The sequence below is a fragment of the Mastigoproctus giganteus genome, chromosome 6, assembly GCF_048544385.1.
Source record: "Mastigoproctus giganteus isolate SK-2022 chromosome 6, ASM4854438v1, whole genome shotgun sequence".
Lineage (NCBI taxonomy): Eukaryota > Metazoa > Arthropoda > Arachnida > Uropygi > Thelyphonidae > Mastigoproctus > Mastigoproctus giganteus.
In genome coordinates, this window is record NC_143580.1 from 179,876,846 (window position 1) to 179,900,723 (window position 23,878).

At 34.9% G+C, this 23,878-nt stretch overlaps 1 protein-coding gene across 1 annotated transcript in view; it reads right to left on the reverse strand.

Moving 5' to 3' along the window:
• Window positions 1-6,610: 6,610 nt before the first annotated feature.
• The window catches only part of LOC150084781 (uncharacterized), a 55,905-nt gene continuing 38,637 nt past the window's right edge, over window positions 6,611-23,878 (reverse strand). The window contains exons 6-8 of the mRNA XM_090376354.1: window positions 23,745-23,859; window positions 11,871-12,014; window positions 6,611-6,816 (exon numbers count right to left, since the gene is read on the reverse strand). Coding sequence (XP_090232480.1) covers window positions 6,611-6,816; window positions 11,871-12,014; window positions 23,745-23,859 — 465 coding nt within the window. The remainder of the gene's footprint in view (window positions 6,817-11,870; window positions 12,015-23,744; window positions 23,860-23,878) is intronic.

Below are 23,878 nucleotides of genomic sequence, written 5' to 3' on the forward strand. Positions count from 1 at the left end.
ATAATGGCATACACTTTAAATAAATAGCAATATACTTCTGTTGGAGCAGTGCAATACCAAGGCAACTTGTGGCAACCAAATATGAGATGCAATACAGTAGTATCAAACAGTTTGCTCGTTGTTGTACAGAAGGCTATGCCCTATTTTACCTGTTGCACCATCTAACATATGGATATATCTTGTCACTGCATTAGCATTAGTAGAGGCATTTGATGCAAGAAAGCAAGCTTATGCAGCATCAGCCAAAAAAAAAAAAAAAAAACCCCACTTCCACTTCACCCCTCTTCAAAATACCTGTCCAGCTGAGCCTTAAACTTATTTAGGCTATCAACCTCCACTACAAGGGATGGAAGTCTGTTCCACCAACCAACCACCCGCTGGCTAAAGGCAAATTTCCGCACGTCTATCCTACATCTGTCTTTCCTCAATTTGAATTTATGCCCTCTCAGGTGATTATTCTGAGCTAGAGGAAGAATCCCATCAGCATTGAGCATGCTCAAACCATTCAAGGCTTTATACACCTCTATCAGATCACCTTGCTGGTGCCTAGTCTCCAGACACTGTAATTTGCAAAACTTAAGCCTTTCTTCGTAAGAGCACCCCTTTGTTCCATTCATTAATCTTGTTGCCCTTCTCTGTACTCGTTCCAGCAGCTCTACATCCTTCTTGAAATGAGGCCTCCAGACCTGTATACAGAACTCTAGGTGTGGCCTGACCATTGCCTTATACAAGGGAATAATCACCTCCTTATCCCTGCTGGAAAAATTCCTGTATATCATTGACAATACTCCATGAGCTACTCTTGCAGCCCGTCTGCACTGCTCAGAGAACTTCATATCTGCCTGCACAACCACCCCCAAGTCCCTTTCATTCTCTACCACTGTCAGTGTAGTACCACAGAGTTGATACGTTGCTTTGGGGTTGCTGTTTCCCATGTGTAGTACTTTACATTTGTCAATGTTAAACTTCATTTGCCACCTCTCAGCCCATCTGCTCAACCTTTCCAGATCCTGTTGCAGCAGCATAGTGTCAGTAGTGTCCTTGACAACCCTGCCAACCTTTGTATCGTCTGCAAACTTGGACATTAAGCTTGATATACCATCATCAATATCATTTATAAATACAGAAAACAATAATGGACCCAACACTGAGCCCCGAGGGACTCCACTAATAACATTAGTCCACGATGAGCAGTGTCCATTGATTACCACTCTCTGTCTTCTCCCCCTCAACCACCCCTTTATCCATAGCAGCAATTTGCCTCCAATGTCACACTGCTCCAATTTGTGTAGCAGTCTTCCATGTGCAACAGTATCAAAAGCCTTTCTAAGATCCAAGTATATAATATCAAAGCTATTCCCTGCATCCAGTTCTTTTGTGACTGCATCATAGTATCCAATCAAATTGGTCAGGCAAGACTTCCCCTTAACAAAACCATGCTGTGTCCGAGCTATAACTGAAGTCTTGTCTAAATGATCCTGCAGTGCTTCTTTAACCAGTGCCTCCATTAATTTTCCTGGAACAGAAGTTAAGCTCACAGGTCTGTAATTACTTGTGTCAGCCTTTGATCCTCCTTTGTGAATTGGGGTCACATTTGCACATTTCCAGTCTATGGGTACCTCCCCTGAGTCTAAGGAAGCTCTCATAATTATGGCTAAGGGTTTGCTTACTTCCTTTGCTGCCTCCTTTAATATAACTGGATAGATCCCATCCACCCCGGGTGCCTTTCTTGTGTTTATCTTCAACAGTTTCTCCTCCACTTTACTCCCAGTTATTTCAAGATTCTGTAGCTTACTGCTGGAGTTGAATAGACCTCTGGCATTCCCCTCGCTGAATAACTCTTCATGTGTGAATGTCGATGCAAAATATTCATTTATTTTGTTAGCTACCTGAGCAGGATCATCAACAGTTGACCCATCAATATCAAGTGGACCAATCTGATTCATCCACTTCCTTCTAGAGTTTACATAAGTAAAGAACTCTTTGCTGTTTTTCTTTGCATCCGTTGCCAAGGGTTTCTCGTAATCTGCCTTCCCCTGCCTAACCTCCTTTGTAACTTGGTTTCATATCAACTTGTATCTATCCTAGGCTTCTGTGTCATGTGTTAATTTGTAAGTATCCCATGCATTTTTCTTCTCTGCCATATGCCTCATTAGTTCATCTGACATCCATTTTGGCCTAAACCTTGAACAATATTTCTTAGTTGGTATGTAAAGCCTAGTAGCTTCCAAGATAAGTTTTTTAAATGCTTCCCATTTTGAATTTGCTGTTGGTAACATCATCAGTTGGTCCCACTGTATAGAATTTAAATACTGTCTCAGTCCAGCGTAGTCGCCTTTACGGAAGCAATACCCTTCCCTTTACCCCTAATGGTAGTTACCTCTTTGAATAAATCCCACTTCAGCACACTGTGATCACTGCCACCTAGTGGTTCATTTATCTGCAGATTCTTAATGCATGAAGAATCACTGCTGATAATCAAATCAAGAGTATTACTCCCTCTAGTAGCTGGTCTTGGCGCATTATAGCCTAAGTTGCTAATGCGCCAATAAAACCCAAATCAAACTCCCTCTAGTTGCCTCCCGAACATGCTGATGTAGAAAACAATCATCCAATAAATCCACAAAAGCCCTGCTAGTGTGTGAGTGACCAGCCCCCAAATTCCAGTCAATATCTGGGAAATTAAAATCTCCCATTATAAGACTGATTTACTGGCCCACTCTATTTCCCTGTATAGTTTCTTATTATACTCAGAGTCATTAGGCCTATAGCACACTCCTACTCTCAATTTTGATCTCCCAATGCTTATGTCACACCAAACTGACTCAACACTGCACTGTCCAGCGATGTTCGACTGGCTTCACCTCCTTGGATTTTATTTATTTCTTAACTAATAGCATAACCCCTCCCCCCCTGCTGTCCTTTCTGTAGACGTTGTACTCCCCAAATTCCAGTTCTTCATCCCTTATATCTGTGTGACACCACGTCTCTGATATCCCAACAATATCTGCCTTTGATGTTTTGAGCAATACCTCAAATTCATCAAATTTATTTACTAAACTCCTAGCATTTGTGTACACGCAAGTATACCTGCACCTGTTTCTATTCTTAGCTACCCTAACACAACCCATGTGTTTACTTGTACCGCAATGGCTCCCAGCAGTCTCTGAAATATCATGCATCTTGTTTTTCAGGCTTCTGCTCATTCTAATAGAAGCAGTGCAAGAATCTCTTTCACCTCTGCCAGTGGCTACTGTCAATCTATTGGTCTTTGTCTTCCCCAAGCTAGCAGTTTTCCGACCCACCTAACACTGCCTCGATAGCATCAGCAAATATTCTTGCACCCTTTCTATTTAAGTGTATCCCATCCCTGTAGAAGCAATCTCTCCTGTTAACAAGTACAGTCCAGACTGAAAAAAATTCTACCCCTTGAGCCTTGCACAATCTTTCCAGGGCCGAATTGATCGACAAGGCTCTCATCATATACTCCCTCCTATCATGTCTGGGCAGAATTGCAGACACTTTCAAATTCAACCCTAATTCTCGGCTTTTGTTCAACAGTGACCTGTACTTGTTAAGTAATTCTGCCTGTCTCCTACTCTTAATATCATTAGTGCCAACGTGTACAACTATATCACCTTTTGTGCCCTTAAAAGATGATATTCGCTCTACAACGTCATCAACCTTTGCCCCTGGCAGACATACCCTGGTCCTGTTCCATCTATCCTTTTTACAAAGCATGTTCCCCGTTTCCCTGACAATAGAGTCGCCAACAACTACTAGTTCCTTCAGGACCAGCGCATTCTGCCTTGAGGGTTGCCTCTGTGTCACGTGATGCCCAAGTGCAAGCTCTGGCCTTGATGTGGGCAGCTGAGAGCTTGATGGGCCCCTCAATTTAGTTTCTTCGAGGGCATCCACCCTGTCCTTCAAGCTCTCATATAGGCCCACAAGAACTCTGAGTTGTTGCCTGATATCGATACACTCCTTGCATCGTGCACACACAAAGACATTCCCCATGGCAGTATCATGTCCCATACCCGATTGCTCTGCAAACATCAAGCAAACAGTGCATTTTATAAGGCTGTGAGTCAGAGGACAACTGCCCCCCTCAGTTCTGCTCTGAGCCACAGCACTTCCATTAGCTTGAGCCTTTTGCTTTGCTGCTCTGGTCTGAGTCATGATTCTATTAATTTGTTAATTAATTATGTTAAATATAATTAATTATATTACGTTTGTAATCTAAGTCGTTATATGTATTTATTTAAAAGTACAATTTAACTGCTAACGAAGTTCAACTAACGCTATCTAGTACGGTATATAACTATCGTATCACAAAGGCGGGAAAGTTACGAACGGTAAATCTACAGACACTTAAGTATTAATTAACTTTCAAATCTCGCTGTCTCAATTCAGAATAAACTAACGATCCTTACTAGGTCTATAAGCTACTTACAGAAATAATTCTATGGAAAAAATATTCAATCAAGCGGCTAAATATGGCTAAAGAACTTCTCGTTCAGCGAAGTTGCAAACACGTGGATACCCTTACCGATACTTTTATGCAATTACAAGGCCGAGTAAAGAATAAATACACCAAATTAATCAGAAAATCACAAAATAATGTTATACTACTAAATTTAAATCAAAAGTTTTAGAAAAACAATTTCAAATCAATAAATAAGAAAAATCGACTTAGGGCTTTGAACACGACCGTATCCTAGTAGCCTCGTCAGCAGACTCAGGGCATAAGCTCATTCTGTGTGTATAGCAGTGAGCAAACTAGGTTTGCTGTGTAGTGCATTGATCTAGATAATGGCATACACTTTAAATAAATAGCAATATACTTCTGTTGGAGCAGTGCAATACCAAGGCAACTTGTGGCAATGTCTTCCGAATATAAGATGCAATACAGTAGTATCAAATAGTTTGCTCGTTGTTGTACAGAAGGCTATGCCCTAAATTTATCTGAGTTTATTTTACCTGTTGCACCATCTCACATATGGATATATCTTGTCACTGCAGTGTTCAGGTCTTCACAAAGTCCACTGATGAGACTCCAAACAGGATCAAAACCAGTGGTGGCATACATTTTAAATGAAATAGCAATATACTTCTTCATGGCAATAGTGCTTTTTATTTAGAGTAGTGTAATACCAAAGCAGCCTGTGGCACAATGAAATCAGTGTACAACTAGTTTGCTTATCACATGCAGAATGAGGTTTTACCCTATATGTACAATAATTATACTTAAGTATTGCAATCATTAAGAAAAGGGCAAGCATTGGTATACTACAAGCAGAATTTGGAAACAACCAGAAACCTTTTTTCAAAAATAGTCTATCAGGACCCATGTCACCACGTTTGTTACAACTGGGATACCACTGCTGCAGTGTTAGTCATTTTATTGTTTTACAACACCGTAAACAAATACTTCTTTCTTATAATTCACAACAAATTATGAAACTACTGTTAGCTTAAAACACAATGGTACAGTGAAGCAAAAATTTTTGTGTTACCCTACAAAAATTCATGTTTTCAAATTGCCTTTCCGTATATTTAACACTTTTTGCACTGTGATTTTTGTCACACTTAGTTCATGCTAAATAACTGCAGGATGGTCTAATAAAGCATATTTCTACATAAACATCTAAGTGCAAGCCTGTTTCCACTTGAACAGCAACCTGTGTATTAGAATTGAATTTAAGAATGTGGATCAAAACACATTTCACACAACTTGGGAACAGTTCTTATGGTGGTTCAAGTTAGTTGTGGTTTCACGGCAAACTTCATCTTAGGCCCATGGTTTCATGAGAAAACATTACCAACAAGCTTTGAATGTGTTCTGTGATTAGTCAAGGGGAGTGTGATCTCTACCATGGCATTGCTGTCACGAAGGATATATTGTATGTGTTACTTCTGTATACAAAGATTATATATATCATCAAGTGTTCCCTTCACCACAACACCATCACTGCTAAAAGACAATTTCCTTCATGCACAATACTGCCCTGCCCTACATTACCATACAATCAAGAAATTCCTCAAGGAGATATTTACCAATGACCATCTCATAAGGCATTTCCATTTGTTGTATTCTCCCAATCAGAAGGAAGTCTCAATTTTTGGATAGGGAGTTATTTAAGGGAACATGCTTGCATTAATGATATGCACACATTAATGGATATGATGGCATGTAGCATAACAGCAACAATAACTTTTTCAGGGTGGAAATTGTCATTTCAATATTATGTTTTTCAATTTTTATCTTACACAATAAGAGTTGTGTAAAAGGGAATTAGGCAAAGGTCTTAAAAAGAATCCCATGTTTAATTTTATGCACCTTGCATTTAATTTTTTAAAATTAGATTACCCTTCAGCAGCAGAAATTTGCAATTGTTTCATCTCTAATATCCTATTATCCAGTTGAAAACACTGGATAATATGATCTTATTTCACTTGGCTTATTAAGGAAAAAAAATTACAAAGAAATACTGCAGATGGATACATATTACTAAAATAAAATTTATTATGAAGTAGTCTATCGGCAATTAAATAATTTGTACAAAAGTTAGAACTGCATACTATATACAATAAGAGTGCTCTATATACATTATACATTTAAGTTATCCAATTGTGCAGAAACTGATGTGCTTTTGTTCCATTTATGTAGCCTGTTGAGGTAAGAGTTCAATATGCAATCTTTAATTACACCATCTGTGAAACATCCAGTGTGGTTCTCTTTTGAGTTCAATGGAAAATCTTTAATTGCATATGTGAACTGTCCCACTTGGTTCTCTTTTGACAAGGAAGATCGCTCTGAAATAAAAATATTCACATAGTGTAAAAGACATTTTTAGTTTATTAAGCTTAAAACTATATTTTCAAGTTTAAATGAAAAAACTTTGTACATGCTTTTAAATATTCTTTTGGCAAAAAAATATTTATTTTTTTTATGCAATAATCTCCTCTACATCTATATTTTTATATCAATTCTTCTGGCTTTTAAAAACCAATAGTAGTCAACACTAGCAGACAGGTGCAAAATCTTGCTTCAATTTTCAAAACTATTTTTGTACTGCCATCTATTAAAACTGCCTATCAGTTAGAGACATGGATAAGAGATAGCACCATGTACTATGAAAAATTTAAGATAGTTCATGCATATATAGACATTTGAAAACCAATCTATGAACATAGTCCTCACAACCCACACATGAAAAACTATGTGAAAGGGTTCAGTTATACTCATTAAACTACTCTAAATATATTCCTATCAATTCTTAGTACCAGAAACAAATTGATTCTCCCCCTACCATTTTTTTAATAACCATATAAAATCATATGGGAATCCCCACAGTGATACAGTAATTTCACAACTACTTAGTGCACTTGGATATTTGAACTCCAACAGTTGGTTTCCCAGTTGGCTGTTGCATGTTTAAATTTTCTTGCACTGTGTACAATCTATTTTGTGGACTGATATTTCAAGTTGTCAAGTGAAAATACATTACTAGATCTATGCACTGTTTGCTGTTCTTATGCTTATTTGTTTGCAAATGGCTCATTGCATTTCCCACCACTTGCAATCAAAGTCACATCGATATAGATTATACATATGAAAAAGATTTTACAATAAATGGAAAGTCTTGTTTATGTATGTTCTGAAATTTTATGTCATATTTCTTGGCATCTTACTATTAAAAGGATTGCAGAGAAATGCCAAATAATGCTATTATTTGGCATTTCTGTTGTGCAAAGTAGTTAGTGCAGCATACTGACAGCCAATTCATTAATGAAAATATGCAGAAATTTGCCAAATTGTTTTAAAAAAATTCCAAGTTTAATTTTTTTTTTATTTTTTTTTTAAACTTTGTTGCCAACTATATTATGATGATGAGACAGAGAAGAGGTTGAATCAAGTAAAAAAGATGGATTCTCCATTGTAAATCCAGAGAGTTGGTAGCTAAGTTTTAGCATAAGGATCATCTTAGAACTCTCACATGGAATAACTTTTCTTACAGTACAGAACAATATATTTTTCTTTGCAGTCCATTGTAAATCTGTGGCACTTATCACACAAACTCATTTTAAAGGCAGAAATTGATCTTTCCACATCAAAGTGACTAGACTATATTTAAAACCATGAGCTTTTGAAACCTCTGAAAATGAAAGTCATAATAATAATAATCTATTTTTCTTAAAATACTGGAATTATTTTTAAAACATTATCAGATTTATGTTCTCTTATACCTCCATGAATGGTTGAAATTTATTGAACTTTTTACATGAAGCAAAAGGAAGTTCCCACATATCAGGTTTGGTTATGGAATTAGGTAATCAAGCACAATGATAATCTATGAACAGGAAAATGTTTTGTAACTACTTTAGCAGTGCCAGTAGCTGTAGTATGCATATACACTTTTTTTCTATATATATAAAGTTAATTTTGATTCTTTGATATATAAATATATCAAAGGTTTTGGCATAAAGTATAACCAGGCTTGCTACTGTATCAAAATAGACACTTAATAACACAAAATGGAAGAGAATACCAAGTCACATATCTCTGTAAATAACTATACGTATAGGAGCTTTTACAAAGATCTTTTTTATATAAGAATAATACTCCCAAACTATTTCTCTAAGATCTAGGCTAAGCAAATAATGTGTATCAGGTTTGGGATAGAAAACCTGTAATAGAGGAACTGTTTTTATCATAGGTAGAGCAGAGCAACTAACAAAAATTCACTTCCCACCCCCCACTATGGGTTGATTCTTGGTTTGGCCATTACTGCAAAGAATCATTCACATATCTTGCAATGGTGGAGTGGTTAGAGAACCTTACAAGCAAGCAAGTGTGGACAAGAGGTGTCTGCATCTAATTTATTACATTATAAAAAATTTGCAATATAACAAATGCCTGCATACACTAATCTATCACTTCATCAGTGGACATCCAGATGCACCTTTCTCCAATATCAACCACCATTAAGATAATTCTTCCTCAAGGTGGGTTTCATGTGGAAAGTTTTGATTTATAGAATTTTTTTTTTTTTTTTTTTTTTTCGAAAACTGGATTTCGTAAGTTACTGAAAGGGATATTTCTGCTTATTTAGATGAAAAATTTAGATGATTCTTTGAAAAGTAAGTGGCTTGGTTAAAAGCAATAGATCTGACAATTTTTCTGTTTTGGACCACAACATGCAATGTTGTTTTCACATGTTGGTCAATCTGAAATTTTCTTTCCACAAAGAACACAAAAGACAATAGTGTCATGTGTAGCAAAGACATCAGTGATCCACAAGTTTAGTGATAGATTTAATTTTTGGCATTTTGAACAAAAGCTCCAGCTACCTATGCTGTAATTTTTTTTTTTTTTTTATGGCAAAACAAATGTTATAATATACAAGCAATCCCCGTATAACACCGTACTTCTACACCACTAGTCTCGCTAGTCGTTATGCAAAAATAAATTATTGGAAAATCCCTGTATTTTATTTTGTTTGGTTACAAATTGTTACATATAACAATTTCTTTTAATACAAGCTGGGAACTCCTTTTCATACCTTGTAACATACTGTTATAAGAAAAATTGTTAAACTAGGTGAATATTAAAAAAAACTGAACTGCATTAGTAAAGTGCACACTTTTGCTTGAACACTCATCACTATTAAAAAAGTTTGTCACTTAGCTTATTTAATGACAGTTCTTCTAAAAAAAAAGTGCACTTTGCTAGGGGATTCAGAAATGTTCTTTTAACTTTAATTTCTTCTGGTTAAATGTATAAAATTCTACAATTAATGAAGGTAGGTCTCACAGAAAAGTTAAAAGCAGTAGCAAATTAATTTATCGTCCTATATACAGTTTTTTTTTTTTTTTTTGTTAGTTTTTGGCGCATCGGCTTCTGTGGCCATAATGCACCTCGCAAGGATTTTGCACTACTCTGATCCAAGCCCGAGGTGGGATTCGAACCTGCGACCTTTGGGTTGCCAGGCAAGCACTTTACCCACCCGGCTAGCCCGGTCGGCTCCTATATACAGTAGAGCATCAGTTATCCAGAATAATTGATGTCAGACCTCTTTCGGATAGCTAAATTTTCTGGATAATCAAATGTAAAATAAGATTAAATTTATTTAATTTTACCTTACGATTAAATTAAAAAATTTATAAACCAATCTCCGAAAAAAAAAACCCATCCAGGCATTTTTATGATTTTTATACAAAACAGGAAAATTAGAAAGATTTTTAAATGCTCTTACCAATAACAAAGATGGACAATGTGTGCATCCCAGTAGCATTTGCACACAGTAATTGTAACTCACTCTTTTCTCATCTTAAAACCTAAAGAGGGGCATTTCTCTTTTATTGGCTTCCATAATAAGCCAATCTCATCATCATTATAAACATTTCTTTCTCTTAATTTGTTATAATTGAAGCAAACTTACTTTTAAAGGAGACCACTGCCAATTTGTCTGCAGAAAGTTTCTTGTCTTGAATATCTAGTTCCCGTATACCGTGTTGCAGTTTAAAGTTATTCAGTCACCTGTGCTTTCCTTAAAATCTTCATTAGCTCTTAATTTTAAATTAAAATCCAATGCTTTTTCACACAAGACACTGGTTCACCTAAACTTTGCTTCTGAAGAAACCACAAATGTGCACCCTCTAAAGCAGCATTTTCAAGTTTTGACAATCTTTTTCCAGGTAGATCCTCCTTCACTATCCATAATCAACACAAATTCTGTTATAGCATTTTTCTTGATGTCATAAGTTATTGAAGTCCCCACATTAAACTCTTTGGAGAGATTTCACCTTTTCTAATTCTATTAATAATTTCCATTTTTTGTTGCAATGTTTTTTAAAACTACGCGTTTTCTTTTCGTTTCATTTACCGCAAAAAATTGAGAAAAATAACAAATTGCACAGTTTCGGGCTGATATTATTCTTACCGAATCTGGAGCTAAACTAATCTGAACTTCATTTGTGGTTTCCAAGAAAACCCAGCAGTCTCTGTGATATTTTTCTAAAGCACGTTTTTGAAGGTCACATAGAATTCTAGATGTCACAACCATAAAACAATTTGCACTTTTCGATTTATTGGGCTTTTTGTTTGTACAGTCTGTTATAAACGGGTACTAAACTTAATCTTTTGCTTATTTGAATCAAAATTCAATTTGCAAACATGATCACTATAACCGTCACTTAAAAGATCAGCGTTTCAAATTATTCCAGATAACCGACGTCAGAGTAATTATTACTGATATAGTGAAGCAAGACAAATCAAAAAAGTACAAGCAATAATAAATCATGGGTCACAGGCATCATAGATACAAATCTCCATATGGTAGACAGTACATGATGCTGAATGAACATGTCCATTCATTCATTACAGCATCATTTAATGAAATAATTTAATTTATTTCAAAATATATTTTTTCTGCTGCAGACAAATGTTGCTCTATCAATAATGTTTACAAACATGAAAATGTGTTATGTCAGAGTAAAACATTCCATAAATGTGGGACTTAAAATAACTTTTAAAGTTTGCCATTGCTAAATTTTGCTCAAAGTTTGCAACAGCAAATTCTATGACTTAAACTTCCCCATGACATAAATTAATTACAGAATGAAAACATATATATTAATTCTAAAACAACTTACTGTGCTTATGTCAGAGTTGGTGTGTGTAAAGATTGTTAGTTATTGTTCTGAGGCAAAATCTCCATCCTGCACATCAGAATTAGGGGGGGGGGGGGGCTGATATAATATATCGCTTGCCAGCTGACTTGACAATATCATTACTAAGCCAAACCTCAGACTTGGTTTTACAGCACAGGACTATATTTTGCAAAAAAATTTAATAAAATGCTTACCTTTTTCCACAAAATAAGAACCTTGGGATTTTTCTTTTTGTGCTTCTTTCTTATAATACAAGAAAATACACGCTATTCCCAAAAGAAAGAGAAACAACAAAAATCCAGTAGCACAGCCAGCTAAAAGTTCTGACCGCAGAGTCTCTAAAAAAAAAAATAAATAAAATATTAAAAATTAATTAACAAAGTATGATTTGTGTTTCTATACTGTATTAATCAAATACAGTCGATTCCAGTTATGTGGGACACAGGGACTAGTGCATTTTGGCCTGATCAAGCAGATGCCCCAATTATCCAAAGTTTCCCGTAAATAGTTAAAAATACAATGGACCCCTGCTTTACAATTGGTTCACTGTACAATCAAATCACATTACAATGGAGTTACCATAGTAAAGTACCATTCACTATACAATGTATAGTAAGTGCCGGTCATTGTGATCACGTTTTTGAATTGAATTTTAATTCTATTAAACAGCAATTCTAATTAGCGAAAATAGGAGGAATATTATCCACAGGCTATAAAAGTAAAGATATATTAAGTACAGATTTACCCTTTATTACCTTACCAATTAAAAAATTAAATGATACGTGAAAATCGGAAGATAATTGGAATAATTAATACATACTGTAATATGTACATACTATTTAGTTGAAATTCTGTTCACTGAGATTTGTGGGTGGGGATTAAAATTTAAAACAGTAAAAAGATAAGCAATCAATAACAAAGAACGCACAAAAAAAAGTAACACAATACGCACGTGCAAGTGAGAACGGAGTAACAAGTTATGAAGCTTTAAAAATAGGAATGAAGAGAAGATTCTGAAAATTAATTTTTTTATATGATTGAAGATTCCATGGAAGTGTAAATACATTTCCATCATAATAATCCACAGAATTCCAGCTGTCAGTATTATCGCAAATTCAATAAGATCGAGTTTACTATCCATTTATGATAGATTGCACTAACAGAAAAGCCCAATAAACAAGTGACTGCTAATTGTTTTTATTTTTTTATGGTTGTGACCTCCAGAAATCCGACTGAACCACGTGGTACGGTAGGAGACAATTGTAGGGTAATCTCCAGTGCTGCGGTCTTCTGCCCTGATTAAACGGCATGTTGTCCCAATTGAGCAAAGTAAACACCGGCTATTTTCTAAATTGGGTTCTGTTTTTTTAAGATTTTTGGGGCAACCCCAAAAAAAACAGCTGCCCTGATTAACCGGTGGCCCAAATAACTGGAATCCACTCTATTTCCATTTAATATTATCAAAATTAAGTACAGCATCAATCATCAAAAACTATATATCCTAAAGCTAACCCATATTTCCCTCAACTGTTTCATTTAAATATTTATCCAGTTCCTCTAAGTTAGTTCCTTAATCTTCCCACTTCCACAAGACCAGAATAATTAATTACTCTAGCTAAAGAAAAATTCTTGCATCTAATGGGCAATTATCCTTTCTTAATTTAAAGTATAATTTACATGTATGTTCCATTTTTATCAGAATTCTGCAGTCTAATCATTTATTTTGCTTAATATGCATGTCAATCATATTACCAGATCTCCAAACTGCTGTGAGGAGATTTACCTTGATCCTGATGCAAACTGTCATTAATGATTCTATATAGTAATGAAGCATAACTAACATGAACTTTTGATATGATACGCACATGAACAATTATTCTATAAATACCAATGTGGCACTAGAGCAGGTTATTATTTTGGATAAAGGGATGGAGACAATATTTAAAAATAGGTACTCTTATTAGTGGGGTCCCAAAGGATTTAGTGCTCAGCCAATTGCATTTTCTATTTTTTTTTTTTTTTTTTTTTATTAATGATAGTGATGTAAGCATTTCAAGGTTACTGTAGAGATAAGAGAACATTAATTATACCATGGAACTGAATACAGCAAATAAATGCAACATTAAGATTATACCTGACAAGATATAGATGTGATTTTACTATCTGAACAAGATAGATACCCAACATTTAAATTAAGAAAGAACAAAAAAAAAAAAAAAGGAGAAAGGTAACAGACTACTTTCAGTAGTGCAAATGCACCTTCACACTCCCTAAAGGATGAGTATCACTTCCACAATGAATGAACTAAAACGAAAACTGGAAGCTCATTAAGTACCACTTCAGAAAATATCATTTGTGAATGCTAAAAGAATCATAAATCAATCACTGACTGCCATCCAGCCAATAGTCTTAGAGACATAACCACATTTGTATTCGCACTAAAGTTACTTTTGATATGGTCACAATATAGTCTGACTTTCTTTCACCCCCCCACTTATTTGTTTCTTCTGTTCCAATCTTTATTTGTAGTTTATGCTAATTTAGCATAGTCTGTCATTTGATTTACAGGGATGAACTTCATTTATATATTTGTTTATTCTATTTATTATGATTTGGTTCCCAAAGTTAATTTTTATATTTGTGTTTACTTTATATTTGTTGATTGAATATATCAATGTTTAAATTTGTATTTTGTTTTGTTAATTTAAACTATGGATAGCGGTGGCCACGACATATGTTATATTTTCAAGTTTGTTCATTTCTTTTCATTTTTATTTGAATCACAAAGAATGTACATTAATGAAATACAATCTTTTTGGAATTCCCAAGAATTAATGCTCTCTAAATAAATAGTGCTTTGTGGATCCCTGTTTTTATTTTATTTTCTGTTGGATGTGAAGGTATGGCTCTAGGGTGGAAAGTTTTGCCTTTACACCAAGCGTCATCTTTCTCCTTTTTTTATTTTTATGATTTTAATTTTAAATTGAACATTAGAAATCTTGGAGATCAGTTAGCAAAAAATCACACTATGCCAAGTATAACCCTAATGTTACATTTATTTGCTGCATTTAGTTCTATGGTAACATTATTACTCTTATTTCTACAGTAGTCTCAGAGACATAACCACATTTGTCTTAGTAGTAAAGTAGGAATTTTAAGTTTAATATGCAAGTTTGCTAATAAAACAAAGCTGGGGAGGGTGGTTAATGACAGTAATCAGAGACCTAGATCAATTATATGGAAATGAGGGGGGGAAGGGAAATGGCAATTGAAGTTTACTTCTGGAGTAACAAAAACTACCACTTGGCATTACCAAATTTAAGATAGTAGATGAAGAAAAGAAGAAGAGGGTAACTATACAATTTGATATGAGGTTTTCTGAACATTGGACAGTCTGTTAGGGCAGCCCATGAGGTTCTGTCAAGGTGTGTGCATGAGTGCGCACACACTATCAAGGGGCATTGAAATAGGACTACCTACCTTAATGGAAGCAAGCAGACTGAGTAAAAACTTGACCAGGTGAAGCAGTCAACGGCTGATGTACTGACATATAGCCTGGAAAATAGTGTGGGAAACATGGGCAGAGGCTGTGATAATGATGAGCTTTCGGTAATGCACGATTGCTGGTGGGGAGGTGGACTGCTTCTGATAATTATGCAAATGTACTAGGAGTGGCAGACAAGTGTTAAAATAACCATCTTGCACAAAACGTATTGCAAAGCTGATAGTCAGCAAACAAGGTGAAAGATGGCAATAGTAGCTCCTTGTGTAAACTAACAGGAGAGTCACAATGAAGCAAGAACTACCAACAATGTGGCAAAGTCCAGAGCACTTTAGTAGGACTATCCAATATACTATTCATCATATGGAGTATCAGAGCAATGAATTTTGCTTTTCCCCTCCTGACTGATAAAATTCAGTCAGGAGGGGGGGAAGCGAACGCACGCTGGATATCTACATCTCACCAGATGCTGTGAACATCATGGACTGGACAAAGCCAATAGAATGGTATATATGACAAGAAGCAATCAACAGTGCAAGCTGCTGGCAACAGCCGCCTGTTCTGGAAGAATGTTTTGCTAGATATCTTAGGCCCCCTGATATGTGAACAAGGTTATTTGATAGCAAAGACCAGTTGCACCATATACACGTCAGTGTTCTGACGTTCCCTGATGGTGAGAGAGTCTTCCAGAAGGAAGATGCACTGGGCAAGATTTGTGCAGGAATGGTTATTGTAAAGTCGTCAGTCTCCTCCAGAGGTCACCCAGTTCTCTTAACTTGAATGTTTATGGGATGAGGTTGAAGACACCAAATTTTAAAGAACACTAAATCTTAAGGAAATAAAGTCTGCCTGTATATAAAACAAAGTAACAAAAAAAAAAAATTCCAAATTGGCAATGTGATAGTAGTTTTCCTTCAGACCAAAAGTTATCATGTGAAGTCATACAAAATGACTAGAATAAATTTCAGAATTGCAATTCTGGAAAGCCAGTAAAACAATTCCTCGTTTACTGGTCTAAAGCTATCACAAAATGAAATGAATTTAGAGAATAATTTTTTATTTAAAAAATGTGTAAATAAAATTTATAATTCATAATAATTATTTATAATTAATTTTATAAATAAAATTAAAAACTTTTATTGATTAAAACAGTGAAAAATGTTTGTTTACTGGTTGTCATAATATAAGTGCCTCTTAGATCAGACCTTCCTAGGTTAAGGGGTAAATGAACTGTAGCTTTCTTTTTAAGAGATGGGGCGGCATCAGCTAAATTTCTCTTTATCATCCCAGCAATTTTCCATTCATTCAACATACAACTGCCATTCTCCTCTAAATTCACCTAAGATTGTGATAGTTTTAGATCAGGAAAGGAGACATTATCTCACTGGCTTTCCAGAGTTTTTCACTTCTGATTTCTCCCAGTCATTTTGTATACTTTGTCCTGTGATAACTTTTGCCTCAAAGGACCGGCAATGCAGAGTTTCCCTCTTTCTTTCAATAACTACTTTGTTAAGGGCAAACTTTTTCTTAAATCAATACTAATGGATTGCAATACTTATTAAATTGTCATTTTTTTTATTTTATTAATGAAAATTTAAAAATGTTTTTTACATGTTATTTTTGATGAAACAAAACTTTTATAATTATAATGAATTCTAAATGCCCTTTGTTGGAGTCAGGAGTAAAATAAATTTTTATTCTTGCCATCACTAATCAAAAAATTAAGCTTGAAAAAGTGGTCCAAGATAGTATGTCACTAATGTTTACTTAAAATTTAACATCAGTAATACTGGAATAAAATTTTTTTAAAATAATGACATTTAGTAAGTTTTGCAATCCAAAATTAAACTTTTTCCAGAAATAAGAAACAAATTTGGACATCTGTCTAATCTAAAGTGACCAGATTTTTTGTATTCCAATGTGGGATATTTGGGGAGGGAGGGAATTTTACTATTCATATACTGTATGTGAGCAAATTCTTAGTATTCCAATGCAGGACATCTGGAGAGGGGATTTTACAATCCCCCTAGCAACAATATACATATTTTTTTAAAATTTGTTTTTATTTATAAAAAAATATTCACATACAAAATATAAATCAAATACATATACTTCTTTGAACTAAACTTATAAAATAAAATATCACACTTAGTAAAAAAAAACAAATGTAACCTATGTTTCTTAATAATTCTTCATTATTTGCTATTTCTTCATAAAATTCTTCACAAGAATTAGCAAAATTGCACTTAACTTGCAGTATCGCTTTCAGTGTTGCTACAGTCAGTTGTGTTTTTTCTGACGTCCACAACCTATTTACTTGGAAGAAAACTCTTTCCGTTGCACCACTGGTTCCCAGCAAACAATGCAAATCCAATAACACTTTTCAAATGCCTTCATGGTATATCCCTTGCATCAAAATGTTTAAATATTTCGACCCACCTTGTATCTGTTGGCATTCTTTCATCATTCCATTCTTTTATTTTTGAATCATCAGCATATTTTTTTTAAATATGATATCTCGTCAAAAAGCCCACTTTCTTCTTCATCCACATCAATTAACTTCATTTTATCGTATGTGAAATGTATTCAAAACTTTTTTCCACACATTGCCAATTATGACAATTTTTAAGACTGATCCATCTAAAACAATTAATATTTTGAAAATTTATTAAGCGGAGTTCTAAATATTGGATACAGTTCCGATAAAAACTGTTCACATTGGAAATGAAGTAATTTTTTTTGGAGCAACTATTTTCTTCTAAATTCGTTAACTGGTTGCATACAATGAGTGGTAGATACTGCGTATCCATTCTTTCTTTTAATTTGAATTTTAAATCATTTATCTCTTCAGAAACTTCCATACTTGTATTTTTATTGCCTTCGATATTTTTTGCTTCACTAGGAAATGTTGCTGCCTGACTGTGCATGAAATACAACCATACTTCTGAGAGATCATCTTCAAAAAACAGCAGAATCCTTGGACAGCTGTCGACAGATAAGAAATATACGATTTTAGAGGTGAATACAATTTTAAAAAAAAACTCTTTCAATTGCAGGCATCACAGCCAGCCATTTGGTCTTACTGTATCCTAGCAAGCGTATGTACTCCAACCCTGCATTTTCACAGATTTCTTTTAATAACTCTAACCTTACTGTAAATATATAAAAATGACTATAAATTTTGACTATAGTAGTAGTAGTAGCATGTGAGGCAAGAAAGCAAGTGTATGAGCTTATGCAGCATCAGCCAAAAAAAAAAAAAAAAAAAAATCACACCATTCCCTCCAAATGCCTGTCCAGTTCCTCCTTAAATTTATTCAACATATCAACTTCCACAACGACAGATGGAAGTTTGTTCCAGCAATTAACCACCCGCTGGCTAAAGGCAAATTTCCGCACATCTAATCTACATCTGTCCTTTCTTAATTTGAATTTATGTCCCCTTAGGTTTGTAATCTGAACAACTAGAAGGATCCCATCAGAATTCAGCGTGCTCAACCCAATCAAGGCCTTATACACCTCAATCAGATCACCGTGCAGGTGCCTAGTCTCCAGCCACTACAATTTGCAGAACTTAAGAATCTCTTGGTAAGAGGATCCCTTCATTCCCCTCACCAATCTTGTTGCCCTTTTCTGTACACGCTCAAGTAAATCTACATCCTTCCTAAAATGAGGCCTCCAGACCTGTACGCAGTACTTAAGGCGTGGGCCTGACCATTGTCTTATACAGAGGGACAATCACCTCCTTCTCCCTGCTAGCAAAATTCCTATATACCATTGACAAAACCACATGACCTGCCCTGGCAGCCTGTCTGCATTGCTCAGAGAACTTCATATCTGACTGCACAATTACTCCCAGGTCTTTTTCATTTTCTATCACCTTAAGTGTAGTACCACACAGTTGGTACGTTTCTCTGGGATTACTTCTACCCATATGCAGTACTTTGCATTTGTCAAGGTTAAACTTCAGTTGCCACTTCTTAGCCCATCTGTCCAAATTATCTAGATCCTGTTGCAGTAGCACACTGCCATTACTGTCATTAACAACCCTGCCAACCTCTGTATCATCTGCAAACTTCGACATTAAGCCTGACATACCTTCATCAATATCATTGATAAATATACAAAACAACAGTGGACCCAACACCGAACCCTGTGGGACTCCACTAATAACATTAGTCCACTAAGAGCAGCCACCCATTGATTACCACCCTGTCTTCTCCCACTTAACCATCCATTTATCCATTGTAGCAACTTACCCTTAATACCATTCTGCTCAAATTTGTACAATAGTCTTCCATGCGCAACAGTGTCAAAAGCTTTACTGAAATCCAAATATATGATATCAAAATTATTTTTTGCATCCAGTTCCTTTGTAACCACATCATAATATCCTATCAAATTTGTCAGACAAGACTTTCCCTTAACAAACCCATGCTGTGTCTGAATTATTGCTGCAGTCTTGTCTAGATGATCCTGCAATGCATCTTTAACCAGTGACTCCATTATTTTACCCGGAACAGAAGTTAAACTAACTGGTCTGTAATTACTCGTGTCACCCTTCGATCCCCCTTTGTGAATTGGGGATACATTTGCACATCTCCAGTCCGTGGGAAGAACCTCCCCTAAGTCCAAGGATGCTCTCATAATTATGGCTAAGGGTTTGCTTAGTTGCTTTGCCGCCTCCTTTAATATAAGTGGATAGATCCCATCCACCCCAGGTGCTTTTCTTTTGTTTAACTTCAACAATTTCTCCTCCACTTTGCTCTCAGTTATTACAAAATCATTAAGTATTCTGCTACAATTTGATAACCTTCTGCCATTTTCAAACCTTAATAATTCCTCATGTGTGAATGATGTCCTCAATATCAATAGGAAGTTGATCTGCTGCTGAATGAATAGTATTGTTCACTATATGTTGCAGCACAACCAACTCCAATAATTGGTTTCTGAAGATGGTTCTTTGGGTTATTATAAACATTATTTGTTCCTTTCCGTAGAAGACCTCCAAAGTTTATATTAGCATTGTCAGCACAAACTGCAAGAAGTTTATTTTCCAAATTATTGTTTTTTATTATTTCTACAATTGAGTCTCTAATTATTTCAGAAATTTCTCCTGGTAGAGATAAAAAATCCAAGAGTTTTATTTGCACTCCTACATTGTAGTAAAAAAAACCGATTAAAAAGGGAAATATTTTAATGTCTTTGTGATTTGATGCATCTGTAAATTATATAAGGCACAAATACCTTTTTTTATAATTGTTTCAGTTTTTGTACGACCACAATTAAGAAAAATTTTGGTCAAATAATTGACGAATAAGTGTAGTTAATTGATCTAAATGTCTGATTATGAAAAACAGTATGATACACAAATACTGCTTCAGCAATTGCCAATTCTTTTTCTTTGGATCCGAATTCAACTTTTCGAAAATAATTACTTAATTTTGTCGTAGAAGATGCAGCTAAAAACAACTGTTGATGCTTGTCAGAAAAAATATGCCCGGTGATGTGATTCTTTCCCCCCAATGCAATCGAAAACTCCCTATTGCAGTGTACATTGTGTTCAAATTTTGGATTTTTTGATGAAACCAAATTCTTTTAATTCATCTTTAAATCGACAGTATTGTTTCTTCGACATGGCGAAGTAAATCTGAAATTATTATTTTTTAAATTTAGAATTTATATTTAATTTTAATATTACTTTCATATCAAAAATACAAAAAAACATAATGCAATTAATACATATGTATTTGTTTTTGTTGTCCAAAGTTACAATTATCATGCGAAAACTGAAGCCAATAAACAATCTGATCTTCTAGCCACAAACCTCAATCACAAATGACAGATGTGAGGTGACTGTTTATGTGGTCAGCCAGCACCATCTATGAGACAAAAGGTGTCACAGGATATACAATAAAATTAAAAAAATGCAAAATCGTGATTCATGATATAAGTAGTCTTTGTGATTTGATGTCTACATGTCCAATCCGGGACATTTTGCAATGTGGGGAAAAACTTATATCCGGGATGCCTGGTCACTTTAATCTAATCTGAAACAACATGACTTATTTTTGCTATGATTAAAGGTGCCACTACTGCTGGTTAGTAATAATTATTGTTAATATGGATCACATAATGCAACATAAATTATACGCATGAAATAAAGTAAATATTAAAGTTACGTACTTCATAAGTTCTAATATATATATATATATATATATATATATATATATATATACACACCTTATTTCTTCGATTCTAAGAATAAATCACATGGCACCACACGTTTGTTTTTATGCGATAACGGTCAAACTTGGAGATGGGAAACCCCATCTCCAAGTTTGACCGTTATCGCATTCTCCAATTCCATTGGAGAATAAAGTGGCATGGGCGATTTCACGTGCTTTCGAAATGTGAAGCCACCATTATTTCATTATAGTGGAGCTCACTCAGCAAAAACTAGGAAGTTTTGTTTGTATCTTCAAAAGTATGTAAGAAGTGGAGTTACTAGTAAATTAATAAGAGGAGTTTACCTCTTATTAATTTTAATGAAGTGGAGTTACTGTATTTCGTTCATTTTAATCCCTTATTGCACATTAAAATGTCAAAAAGATTGCACTATGGAGCAGAAATTGAAAGAAAAAGTTATTGTGTATGCAAAAGAACATGGAAATAGAGCTGAAAGTCGACATTTTGACATTAGTGAAATAAATGTTTGTCGTTGGAGAAGTGATCGCAATTCTTTATTTTTGTGCAAAGCAACAACCAAGTGTTTTACAGGGCCTAAGAAAGGAAGATTTCCACAAGTCAATGAAGCTGTGATACGTTTTGTAATGGAGACATGCGCAAAATGATTACCCATCACTCGACAAGCCATGCAATTGAAAGCCAGAGAAATTGCCAAGTCCCTCGGAATAGAGAAAATAATTTTTAAAGGCAGTCGTGGCTGGTGCGACAGACTCGTGCGTCATAGCGGATTATAATTAAGGTGCCGAACATCTATCTGTCAAAAAATTCCTGCAGACTTTCAACAGAAGCTGATTAACTTTCAGCAATAGGTGATGAAACTGAGTTTAGTCAAATTGGAAATGCTGATGAAACCCCGGTCTTCTTCGATATGCCTCAAAATTACACCATCAACGCTAAAGGTGCTAAAGAAATCAAGATTATAGGCAAGTGCTACAAAAAGCAGCACATCACCGCTGATGGTCGAAAGTTGCCACCATATTTAATTTTAAATCGAAAAACCATACCGAAGAATGAAATTTGACCCAAAGATGTTATTGTGCATGCACAAAAAAAATGAATGGATGTTGGCAGAGATTATGGAAGACTGGCTAAATGTTGTTTGGAATAGATGTCCTGGAAGTCTTTGTAACCCACCCACCATTTCGTGGACATTTGTCCGAACGGGTCAAAAATAAAATCGTGCAAAAACGTGGTGACTTGGTTGTGATTCCTGGTGGTATGACTAGCCAACTGCAGCCACTCGACGTTTCAATCAACAAACCATTTAAGGATTACTTGAGAAAGGAATATGAATCCTGGCTGTTGACTGACAACCTTCCACTGACATCTTCCAGAAAAATTAAGAAAGCGCCGGCATCAAAATTGGCAGAACGAATAGCGCAGCACTCATTTAAAAAATGTTGCATCAACAATGCTCTCGATGGCTCAGAAGACGATATATTATGGGATAATAAAGATTGAAGATAACAATAGCTCAGAAGGTTCAGAAATAAAGCAAATAACATACCTACTGATAAATGCTATTGTTGTTAGTAAATTGAATTCTATTATAATAAAAATATTTGTTAGATTTATTTTTTTTTCTGTTGGTGGTACTGAAATTAAGGTGCGCCTTGCAATCGATGGTGCCTTGGAATTGAAGAAATACTGTGTGTGTGTGTGTGTGTGTGTGTGTGTGTGTGTGTGTGTGTGTGTGTGTGTGTGTGTGTGTGTGTGTGTGTGTGTGTGTTGAATTACAAAATTTACAGTAGCTAAAATATGTAATTCAACACACACAAAATACATACTTTGGGGGGGGGGGTAGACTTCCACACCATATATCTTTAAATTAGTACCTTTTAAATGAGAATTTTTGAAAATGAAAAATTAAAATAAGGATTTTATCACTTGATATTTTTACCAGTGTACCTCTTTCAGCAATGTTCAGTCACTTTGTGTTATGTCACTTTAAAATGTTCTTAAATTAGTAATAAAAATAGTTATAAAAAACAGGACTTCCTTCTCCCATCTTCTCTTGAGTTTTTATGACCAGAGGTTAATTGCTTTGCAAGTGTAATGGGCTTAATGCTTAGAACAGAACAGACTTAGTGTTAAGCTCAAATTGTCTTGGTATTTGCACTATTTTTAAGCAGATGACATCATTAAATGATTAAACTGTTTATTAATGCTATAACTACCTGACTAGTGGAAATAAAGTTGTTTGATAAGGTGCCTGAGGTATGTTAAGTTGGAGCTTTAAAATTATAAAATGGCTTAAGCTATATTATAGCATTAAGCTATATAATAAAAATAGAATATTGAATATTAGAAAACTCACCAGAACATGTTTTGTAACTTGATATTTTGGGTTCTTCTGGCCTTATATTTTGAGTATTAATTAAGAGGGCTTCACTCTCTATCTTTTTATATCCATTTGATTCCAAACAGCAAACCTATACAAAATAAAAAAAA